This window comes from Crocodylus porosus, unplaced genomic scaffold (assembly GCF_001723895.1).
Source record: "Crocodylus porosus isolate Cpor-Errol unplaced genomic scaffold, CroPor_comp1, whole genome shotgun sequence".
NCBI lineage: Eukaryota > Metazoa > Chordata > Crocodylia > Crocodylidae > Crocodylus > Crocodylus porosus.
In genome coordinates this window covers 31278688-31290699 of record NW_017728948.1, presented here as the reverse complement: position 1 = coordinate 31290699, position 12012 = coordinate 31278688, and the positions used below count along the sequence as shown (strand labels likewise).

General features: G+C 39.8%; 1 protein-coding gene across 3 annotated transcripts in view; it reads right to left on the bottom strand.

The window, feature by feature from the left end:
* Positions 1-3804: 3804 nt before the first annotated feature.
* SLIT2 (slit guidance ligand 2) overlaps positions 3805-12012 on the bottom strand; it is a 446646-nt gene continuing 438438 nt past the window's right edge. Inside the window, exons 34-37 of one of the 3 annotated variants that reach the window (XM_019552853.1) lie at positions 10875-11163; positions 7430-7580; positions 6996-7084; positions 6157-6343 (exon numbers count right to left, since the gene is read on the bottom strand). In XM_019552853.1, coding sequence (XP_019408398.1) covers positions 6244-6343; positions 6996-7084; positions 7430-7580; positions 10875-11163 — 629 coding nt within the window. In that variant the 3' untranslated portion in view covers positions 6157-6243. Of the gene's footprint in view, positions 6344-6995; positions 7085-7429; positions 7642-10874; positions 11164-12012 lie in introns of all 3 variants that reach the window. The other 2 variants (XM_019552852.1, XM_019552854.1) reach the window with 2 other exon arrangements.

The window sequence follows — 12012 nt, the reverse complement described above, 5'->3', positions numbered from 1 at the left end:
AGCTGAAATATGTGCTGGGTTTTTCATTTTAATGTGGGCACATGCAAGTGCTGATACCTATCTTCCTACTGAGTGACAAAATGAACCAAGAGAACTACTGGTTTCTAAAGAGGAAGGGAAAGGGATTAAGCAAAAGTACCAAATCATGTCATTTTGAGACCGTTCATAAGAGGCTTTTTTTCCAAACAAAACAATTAAGTCAAGTGTGAACCCTTGCAACCAGAGGGCAGATCTTTTAATGAAAAATCTGCTGACCAAGTCCCCCAAAATTCGTAAGTTCAGTGAGAAAAACCACTCACATCTCTGATAAATCTAATTTTTTTTAACCTTTTTCTCAAAAGTAACTGGTCTCTTCCCCAAACACACGTTTTCTACCTCAGTTCTTTTGACGTGACCCAAATCCTACTCATCTCTGCAACGAATCATTCTCAAGCCTGACAGACATACTTCCAATTTTTCCCCCTAAACTTCCTCATTTATTATATTCTGTCACATTCATTATGGAGTTCCTTCAGGTTAGATTGACTGTGCTGGATTTGCTGTTGTTCAGAAAAGCTGTGCAGTAAGAGTTTTCCAAGATAAACAGATAGCCTTCACTCATTATGATTTTTTTTTTGTCAATTTGTTGCATCAAAATATTTTGACACAGAATTATGTGGATTGTCATTAGTTGTATGATCTAACAGAAATCCCACAGATATTTCTTACTGGTCAGGGTCATCCCAATATAAATACCCCATCATAAAACTCTTCATGCACTATCAAGCTGCAAGAAAACAGCTGCTGTTGTAGTATTTTTTTCATGGTCTCAGGTACGTGGCCCTGCAAAGTCATAAACTGGCTTTGAAATCAACCCACCATTGTTACTTTAGCAGAGATTAGAAAGAAACTCATTCTTTCTGGCTGATTCAAGTCCTGCCGCTGATACATTCATAACTCCCCCACTAATCTCTGCATTTAAAAACTTTCAGTGTTCAGTATATATTTTTAGTAAAGACTTAAAATAATAAAAAAAATCATCATGTTAAAGTAAATTGTTAATAAGGACAGTACCTTCTTCCATGACCAATGACCTTGCCATCATCTGTGAGTTAAATACTAGGGTGTGTGCACCAGGCAATACAAATTAAATTTAAAAAATGATATCTCTTTTTCCTTAAAACTATGGTGAGTTCCATTTTCTGGGTTCAAAATGAAGCCTTTGAAAAATCAATTTTTATTGCCTGGGGGCACAGATAGAAATTGTAGGTTTCTTGAGGATAAATCTAAACAGTTATCATTTTAGTGATAATATCTTAGTTATAACAGTGCTAATAGATATCTTTGTGATAATAGGTATTATCTTTGTGATAACAACATTGCATTGAAATAGACTGCGCAATTATATTTCTAACTCCTAAAGTGCAGAAATACCGTTCTGAAAAAATGCCTCCAATATGACCGGATGCAAGTCTGCTGAAAAGAAGGTAGCAGTATAGGTACAAACCTAAACACAGCAGTAATAGAAACATATACATTTTTAAAGATCAACTCCCTAAATTAATTGAAGTTTATTGTAATATGCCTCAAGTATCTGAATGTGCAACTCAGCTGTGACAAACTTGCTTTAAAGTTTTCTGTGAATAAGTACCCTACTTGTTGACGCTTGTAATAGCGTTTTTTTTCCTTAGCATACTAACTGCAAAATGCTGAGCCCTTCATAGGCTGTGAAGAGGATAACAAAATGAACTACAAAGTATGCGTATTAGCATTATTCCAGATCACTGCAGTGTTTGTAATTTTTTTTTTTATTCCAGACTCCAGTGCAGTTCTGTGATTTATATTTAAATCATAGTGGGCACAGCAAGATGAGTGTGGACTTTTGTTTCCCCAGGACAATTAGCAGCAGCACACCTTGTGCCACTTTACTTGTCCCTGGGGAATGCCCATGCCATGCGTGCTCTGGTGCATGGCAATTACCCTGAGTGGGGTAGGGAAGGTTGGGACCAGCACTGGGTTGGACCCAGCATCCTTACCTGGGATTCTGGGGGCCTCCTGGGGCTGTAACCATGGTAGGAAACCTGCCTGGCACTGGAGCATGGCTCTGGCTGGCCAAGCTCTGGTTTTGGGCTGTCCTGCCTTTTTTTTGTTTTTTTTGTTTTTGGAGTGGGTTCTTGTACTTTGGATCTCCTGGGGTCAACCATCCCCTCCCCCCACACACACACACTGCAGAATAGTAGGACAAGGAATGCCTGCATGTGCAGTGCCACAGATGGGTCTGTGGTGCCACACACTGCATGTCTGCACTCACCTTAACATGGCCAGCAGGTACATCTACATGTGCACTTTATTGCTTGGCAGTAGAGTGTCACTATCTAAACATATGCCAGTATTACGGTGCAGTAAATTAATTAACTTCGCTGTAGGATAATGCTGTCCCTCCTGTCACCCTCTACATGGGGATAGCACATGTAGAGGGTGACAGGGCTGGCTAGGGCGTGCCAAAATGTGGAGGCTGCCTGCTACCTAACCCCGTTCTTTCAGCACCCTCATGCTGCAGCTAGCCCCTCTGCCACCCATGCTATCATCCAGAGCAGCCCAGGGCTGCTCTGCCCCAGCTCAAACATTTGCATGTGCGTAGTCCCAGGCACACATGCAGACGCTGCGCCTGGGATTAGCCGCCCAGGTGTAAACCGCACCAGAGTTTATCACATCAACTTAAACACATGTGTAGATGCACCCAGTGAGCACTAACATGGAACTGCTCAGAACATTTTCTAAGTTGCGTTAATGCTTACTATGATCTAAATATAACATGTGCTATGTATAATGTATAACAAGGCCCATTGGTTCTGCAGATTTCTTTACTTTTTCTACATCAATTTCAAATTCTCTGTCTTCAAATTCATGGTTGTACACAAACTAGTGCATTTTCAACTCTGATCGTATTGTTTTCCAATCATTTTTTTGACCTACGTGTGGAGCTGTGTCTCCCACTGCTGCCAGGTGGGCAGAGGCACCTCACTATGACAACATGGGCCTCCTGGTGACAGCACCAAGCCTCCCCAGCTCACTTTGTCTTGCCATGTCAGCTTGGACTGTGGATCCTCTGGGAGGAGGGCAGCAGGGCAGGGAGCCCTGAGCCTGTGGCCTTCAGCCCACATCTGCACCACCCATGGGCTCTGTTCCAGCCATGCCACCCATCGGGGGAGGAGGTAGGGAGCTGGGCTCCATGCTTTGCTGGGGCTCAGGCACTGCTGGGCAGACAGGTGGCTTCAAACCTGGGCCCCTGGCCCCATAGCTCTGGCAGATGGGGGGTGGAGCGGGGTGTGGCTGGAGAGTGATGGGAACCAGCAGGGCCAAGCGGCTATGGGTGAAGAGTGAAGGGCACTGGCAGGGCCAGGGGGCTGGAGGTTGGGAGTAAGTGGCACCAGCAGGGCTGGGGGGCTGGGGGGTTGTGGCTTGGGAGCGAGGCACAATGGCATAGACAGGGCACAGGCATATCAGGGTGCTCAGCACCACAAAGTAGTGGCAGGGGATGCCTGCAGCTGGACTTGCATCCTGGTGAGCAAGGGGGCAGGGAGAACTCCAACTTTCCAGGGTAAAAAACCCAAAATCGAATGCCAACATTTTAAAGTATTTAGAATTACTTTTATTATAGTGATTGAGGCACTGGTAAGCTTCCAAATTGCTTTAAAATTGTGAATATATCAAGAAAACACTGTGGCCAACTGATACTTTTATATTTATATATATGAGTGGTGTTTCATTTTAATTGTGGAAAAATGCAGATTTTGGGGTTTTTAATCAGAGAATTTGCAACAATTTTTTATCAGAAAATGTGCGATTTTTAAACAGAGAAAACCAGGATCCCTGTTATCACACAGGTAGAATAGCTGACTACTTGCTTGCTTAGAAATCCTAGTAATTGCAGGAAAAGCCACAGGCCAATTCCTATTTCACTAGATGGTCAGACAAATTCCAAAATACATCCCAGACAACAGACACATGGCATTCTCAAACGTTAAACAAACAACTTGAGTTTCAAAAACATTATTTTGTCCAACTGTCCAATAATTCAAAGGAAAAGACAAAGAAAAACAAACTATGAAAAATCAACAAAGTAGTGTCTCAAATGTTACAATGGATTTGCCATTTTTATGCTCCTTAAAATATAAGGGAGATATGAAGTTTTATTGTCTTATAATATATTTACAAGTTTTTCATTAATCTTGCTTTAAGTTTTGCCACTGTAGTAGATTTGATGCTTTTCTGTTCAACTTATAGCTAGGCCAAGATTTTCCTAAAGACACATGATCCACACTACTCGCATTTTCAGTTGATACCACTTGTAGTGCTGAGGCTGTAAAAATTGCACAGAAATTTCTCTATTAGCTTGTCAGATATTCATAGGCTAGAATTGGGGTTGGGCTGTATTTTTAGTTTTGCCAAATATTCTTTGCAACTACAGATATTTAGTTAAAGGCTGTGAGACAAGTTAAAATTCTCAAAAGAATACAAAGAAAATCTATTAATGAAGTAAATATCTGTTTAATTTACAAACATCAGTAGCATTACTGATATCAGTCCAAATAAGACGAAGCACACTGAATTACACATGTACATCTAACTTTTTTTTGTAAAAAATAAAATGAAATTGAAAAAAATCTGCATTTTACAGGGTACCCTGGGTTTGAATGAAAGAAGAACAAAACCCACTATTAAATGTTACCAATCCTACATTGTAATTTAGCAGCAACATGTTAACATGGGGAACATTAGGGCAATAAAGTAGTTTTATTATCTGGAAAAACTCACAGTTCTTGAAAGTACAGCCTTTTTTTTCTTTTTTCTTATTTTAGAAAAGGTAAGGAGCTCAAAGGGAATATTAATTTGTGGAGGTCTACTTTCTAGTGTCATTTTCTACACACCATTTTACTGTATATATAGGGAAAATTTACTTCTAAACAATTGCCATCTAGTGTAAAGACATTTTCTCTCATACATTACAAGTTCTTGGGAGGTGTCCTGAATGTTTGCTCAACATAAAAATTCCAGGCTTATCACTTTCAGTTTCAGATTCAGTGACACCAAGTGGTCAGATGCTAAGGAAAAAATAAAGAATCAGACCAAAAACGTTTACCCCAAGATGACATGCTATGTTAGTTCTATTGCAAAAATCCTGATTTTAAGTCTTTAAAAAAACCAAAATACAAAAATACCAGGACAAATATAAATTAATATATATTAAAGCATTGAAAAACAGTAAAAGGGATGGCCTAAAAAGGTTAAGTACAATGTACTTTGATACAATAAATATTTCTCAATGAAACTGAATACTGTATAAAGTTGTTTAGAACTCATAGAAACAGAAATTCATATTATTACTAATTTATCCATCAATAATCTATTTTATCATCCCATAACATTTATATTACAAAAAATTAATACTGGAAAAAAGGCAGAAAGACACTTTTTGTATGCTTCTTTTGCTAACATGCTGACAAATGTGTACACCATCAGGAGATTTTAGGATTAGAGTACATTTTCACATCTTAAACTCTCCCATCTATTATGTGAACCCCCATCTTCCCAAGATGGTCAATAATTTTGCCACACAAAATGCATCACATACATCTGTTATAGCTGTATAATCTGATTTCTTTCACTCATAACTCTTCATCATCCATAGGTAAGTGATTGCTATGGTCTGTCAAGACAATATAATATATTGATATGAAAGTGAAAAGGCAAGCCTCTTATTCTGGTCAACTGTTCATCAATGAGCTTTAGGTTGCAAGTCACATGTGTATAATGTCAGTGTATCTTCAGCATGTTATAAAGAAGAATCCGTGTTAAAAGCAGTTAAGTTTGCCATCACTGTTTCAATGTTACCAGGTTCTTTTTTTTCTTCAAAGCTCCTCTTGATTATAAGAAGTCTCAGTTCAAGCACTTGAATCTTTTTTCAAATGAAGAAAAAGTCTTTATTCCCATAATAAAAAATAAGTCTGTTCTGTATTTTACAATATATTTCAAATATTTCCACTATGAAGCATTAATTAGTCCGACACGGTCAATAAGTATACAACATTTTCAAAAGACAAGTGTGACGGGGGGCACATTTAGGAGGGGCAATTTGTACAGCCACACTTTACCACTTTCTCCACCTCGTCCACAAATGAGGACCCATCAGTGCATTCAAAAGAGTATTTCCGTCTCTTGCTCCTTAGCGGTCCACAGCACTGCCCATTTGAACATCCTCCTTTACATTCTAGTCTCGATACCTTCTTGGTCGTCTGGCACGCAGCGTATCCTTGCTGCTTTTGGTAGTAATCTCTGATTCGTTCCCCTCGACAAGAGACTTCTGTAAAAAAACATAACAAAACAAATATGACATACACAAGTCACAGAATGACGCCCAAGACAGAGTTCACCAAGAAAATGTAAAATATCAATAGGTAACTGCTTTTTTAATGTTTGACTTTCATCTTATATAAGAAAAGCAACCGTTTTGTGAAATGGTATTTTATTAATGCTGAATTTTATTTCTTCTTTTTGCTATTTTCTGTGAAGTTTATACCAGGTATGTAAACCATAAATACAACGTTATTACAATGACAAGAAAATTGAAGCTTAAATCTTTTTTTTATTATTACAAACATACACATCTTCTGTTCCTATTCTGCTTGCAGCTGGCTCTATTTACCATAGGGAACTGTTTTACAGAGCATGCAGTTTAATTTATTAGACATGGAGTTTAATATTATTCAATCTGTTATTTAATACAAGTTACATTCCACTAACTTCATAAATTACTGAGGTATAAAACCAACTAAAAATGAGACATCTGTTAAAAGTTCTACCATAATATCCCTCTATTCTAGTCACATCGATGCACAATACAAAATAAATGCCAGCTGGGGTAAAGGAGAGAGAGGGAGGGGGGAAGCTCTGATAGACAAAGGAAAAAAAGAAAAAGGTAGGGGAAAAAGTCATCCTGTTTTTATCCATCTCACCTGCATAATTCGCTGTGATAAATCAGTTGAAGCTGAGAGGTCAAAAGTAGAGTTTGTGATAAAACTAGGAGCAGAATCATTGGATTTGGCTTCTCAGTTGAAGAAGGCAGAGAAACAATAAATACAGAAAGATACAGCAGGTAAAAGGTAATAGTTATATATAGGGAAAATGTGCTTCTGAATAAAGGGAAAAAAAAGAGAGAAATGTTTTCACAGCAAAATACTCGATGAAAAAAATCTAAGTATAATTATTTAAATTCATGGGCAAACAGGTTAGGCTTTTAATGTCACTGAGACAAGCCTTTTACAGTATACTTACAAAAAAAACACCATGAGTGGATTGTAGGGGAAAAAAGATTGGCAATGGCTTGATTGTTCATGTTTAAAAAGGACTCTTTCTAACATGAAATATTAGAATATGTTGAATGGCTTACCTTTATCACAGCTGTCCCCCGTGTATCCGCTGCTGCATTCGCAATATGGTTTCCCAAGGCCTGAAAGCCTACATTTGCCATGTTTACACCTGATGGACTGGCAGGGGTTAAACAGCATTTCCTCTTCATCACAGAGGACTCCCCCATGTCCCTGCAGGCATTTACAACTGTATGAAAATGCATTGATTGGCAAGCAGGTACCATGCACACATCTACAGAGAAAACAAGGCCAAGAGAATAAAAATAAATTATTCATCAAAGTTTAAGCTAAGCAACATTAATTACAAATAGTTTGGATTGTGCTCAAAAACAAATTGCTTATAGACTTTTTAATGCACTTTTCAGTGAGATGCACTGAAGTAGTGTATAAAAGCTTTTTATGAGTGGTTTGGAAAACACACTGCTGTAGAGAATACTATTCTCCTATTGCCAGAAAACAGCCACTGTAGATGTGTTATGGAAGACTTGTATAGGTCACAATTATTAAATCCAACATATCTCACCTGCTTTAATTTTCAGCAAGAGTGAAGTGTACAAGGAATACAAAATCAGGACCTAAATGAACAAAGTCTTTAGTATTAAACATGAAAAGACAAGAGAGAATGATACTTGCCCATATTTTGTGCACTTCAAAAGTATTGTTTCACAGGGTCCTCATTCCTGAGAGTTTGGCTTCCCAGAATGAGACAGGTCAGAATCTCCCCAGCTCAGAGTTTTCTGATCCTTTCAAGAAGTGGCAGATTGGTAGGTGAGCACAAAGTCTCCCATTTCCCCATGTACTGTTCTTCTCAACCTCAGGTATTATAATCTACCAGCCAGTTCCTTACTGCACAACTAGTCAGTGCTGCCTATTTCAAGATATGCTTAGACTGCAGGATAAATTAAGATTGCCACAGGTACTAAGACTACTTCAACTGTCTGCTTGCAGATCAGATAAACCTCTTCCAGTGGACTTGTGGTACACTGAATTTTGCTTAAGGTAAAAAGGCTTTGAGTTGAGCTGCATGCCTGGATTCCTGTGTACATGAACACATTTCCAATCACATTAATTAATGTGTAGTAAGCCTCAGGAGTTCCTTGGAATAAGATCCATTCCCTCTTTCATTTGGTGACACAAGGTCAATGGCTTTATTCCTAGAAAAAATAAACTTATTTCCTGTAACATTCTTCTTGCTAGACAGGCTTCCTTTATATATATATACTGCTTCCCTGGGAGACACTTTTGGTGACAGCTCATGGCTTGAGTTGAAAGCAATCTCAGCTGTCTAACTCACGGTTACTCAGATGTTTCTCCTCCCCATGTCATGTGGCCTAACATGGCCTTACATGGACTACTCTAATGTTTCATCGCCCTATATCACGTGGTCTTAGAAAAACTGAAAAAATACACCTAATGGATTCTTTGAATATGCATTTTTCACCAACAAGAGTTTCAATCGGAAAATTCTGTCCCAGTCTACAAATCAGTGGAATATGAGCGATACTTTTCTCCACATTCACAACTCTGATCCTCCACAAGCAATTTAGCATGGTGAGCATAAAGAGGTGATAGGAAAGTACTGCTGAAGAGGACATTGCCATCAATTGTACAGTGCCTCTTTCTTTTGGCTTTTGGGTTGTTGGCATTTGCTGAGTTTGGTCCTTTGGCAGAAACAACTCACCATCCAAGTTATATCTGTTCTATTATTCATTGATACCCCTGCCATACTTTACAAAGCCAGCCAGATATGGTGTCATATCTATCAAGACAACTAGTGGTTAGTTAACAGGTTCAGTTTAAAGGGTGGCTGGATCTATGCCAATATCAAATTTCAGCATCTAGCACAGGCGTGACCCCAACAGATCCATTAAACACTTCAGGCCTACTTCAAATCATGTCACAGGTCACAGCATACCTACTGTGAAGCATCTATACTTTTCTAAGCTGTTCAATGGATTGGGTCCAGCATCTATAGGAGATTGCCTGCAACTCCAGAATAAGGACCATTGTTGACAGCTTTGCTTCTTATGCACAATGGATTCTTAAACCATTAGGATAAAATTCAGTGGTACAGGGCATTGTTTGGAGCTGCTCTGAGATTGTGGAAAAATACCCACAGGAGCTCTAGACCATCACAAACCTTTTGTATTCAAAACACAAAATTAAAAGCTTCAACTTGGCCTTCTCAAACAAATTTGTATAAGCATGTAAGGTTCAAAACACAACAAAACCCTACTAAAAGCATAAATTGTACTCACATAAATCACCCTCTGTGTGGGAGGATGGGAGAGGAAAAAAGAACTACACAAATCCAGTGTTAGCCACAGAGTTTACTGCGCTACTTACAAATGCTCAGATACAAAAGTGATGGGGAAGTTATAAAATGTAGAAAAGAAATGTTCAGGGAAGCTGCTGAGAGGGTTTATCTATGCAAAGTTTAAGGGGTGACATCTTCACATTATGTGAAGCAGACCTGCTTAGATATGACTGCGGATAAAACTGTATTTCAAGAAGCCGGGGGTGCTTCTTATGATTTCAAGAAAAGTGAAATCTCAAAAAATAAACCCTATGAATAAGAAAGTAGAAATGGGGTCTATACTAAATGCTGAAATGCCTCCAAGTTGTGCAAATATAAACTTTAGGGTACTGAAACCTTCAGATGTCATTACAGAACATCAAAAGAAAATCTTAGCAGTACCTTCGAGTGAAACCCAAGATAAAGCTACTGGATCTCAAAGGAATTTGGTGGTAGTCTGAAATACTGAAAACGAATAAAGGAAGAAACACTCACAAACTTCTTTTGTTAGGCAGGCTATGGCATAGAAAAATCAGTAGTAGTGGTTGGAAAAGTCTGCTCTGCCAGAAGGGCTGCTTGGCTAATTGTGGTCAGGACAACTGTATGGGTAAAAGGCAATGACAAATTGTGGTGCTGAACACTTTAAGACAGTTGAATTTCAGCTCTGCCTTGTGCTGGGAGCTCATGATCCAAGAATGAGAATGTTATTATAGCCTGTATAGTATCTAGCAGGAATATGCAACTAAAAAGCAAACAAAATGATAACCCTTGTCTTACCATCATTGCTATCTTCTGGCTTAATAACGTGTTTTCCAGCAGAGTCCGGGGACAATGTAGTAACTATATCCATACAAGTAACTACTAGTTCATGGTAGATAATAATTAAATGAAATACATATTTTTTCTGAACTATTCTAAAAAAAAATTATGGCGATATGGATGCCTATTGCATCCGTGACCCCTTGCTTTCTGTAGTTTTAGAGCTTCCAGGAAGGCTTAAATGGTATATAGCACCACTGTCAGACCTTTTGTACTGGGAAGTTTCATTCATAAAGAACAATACTTCAGTGATCCAATATCGGACTCGGTGTTACTCTCATGTGCACAATACATTTATATCTTGCTTAAAAAATAGTTAAATTATAGCTCTATCTTGAAAAAAGACATACTTATTTCCAAGACAAGGGTCATTGGCTTGCTGATCGCAAAGTGGTCCAGTCCATCCTCCTTCACACTCGCAGGTAAAGCCTGATTGGCTGGTAACGTGGCAGGTTCCATGCCCACACACTTTCTTGTGACAGGGTTCACAACCTGGAAGAATTCCCACTTGCAGTGGCACATTTCTGAAGTCCTGCAGTTCACTATTGATGTACAGATTACGGATGCAGCCGTGGAAGCTGGTGCCATTCTGGCCTGGGGACTGGCGTAGAGCTGCTATGTTATTTTTCACAGGCATGCCTAGAAAATAATCATCATCAACTAATCAATGCATCAAATGGTACCATTTTCTATTTTAATTTTTTTTTTATACTTACAAATATTAATGCCCAATTAACCATCCATGAACATGGAACCTAGAATTATCAGAGAAAGACTCTAGAGACAACATCTGGACCCATACATTAGAGGTACACCGATACAACAGTTCACTATCAGATCAGTACCAATATAAAGAAAACTGGCAGTATTGGAAATCAGCTTGATGTGGCTGATAAGTTGGCTGATAAATGCTCATGCGTGCATGCAGCATGGCACATCACATAGGTGGCAAGAAGCAGAGCCCAGCAGGGTGGAGAGCTGCATGCAGCTGGTAGGTCCACTGTGGTGGAAGGGGGGGGGAAAGGGAAAGAGTGTGGGGGGCAAATCAAAGTGTCCCACATGAGGGAGGGAGGTAGTGGGACAGGGGTGGGTGCTGCCCTGATGAGGCAGGGTGGGGAGATGCAGCTCCTGCCACTGTGCACACCCTTGGAGGTCATGGGAGGGCATATGCCTCCAGATCTGCAGGGAGGGGCAGGGTGGGTGGGCTGGAGCCAGGACTCCACTGGGCTCTTCTCAGCGAGGGCTGGACTCGGGGTGGGCAGTGGTGACAGTGGCATTGAAAGGGAACTATGGGGGGGCTGTAAGCACCCCAAATTTTGCCATAGTTCCCCCTCCCAGTGCTGCCACCACACTTCCAAGCCCAGCTCCCACTGAGAAGAGCCCAGTGCAGCTCCAGCTCCAGCTCCAGCTGGCCCACCCTATCCTGGACAGATCTGTGGGCACACCCTCCACCCCATGCCCTCCTGGGGTGCAAGCAGCAGCAGGAGG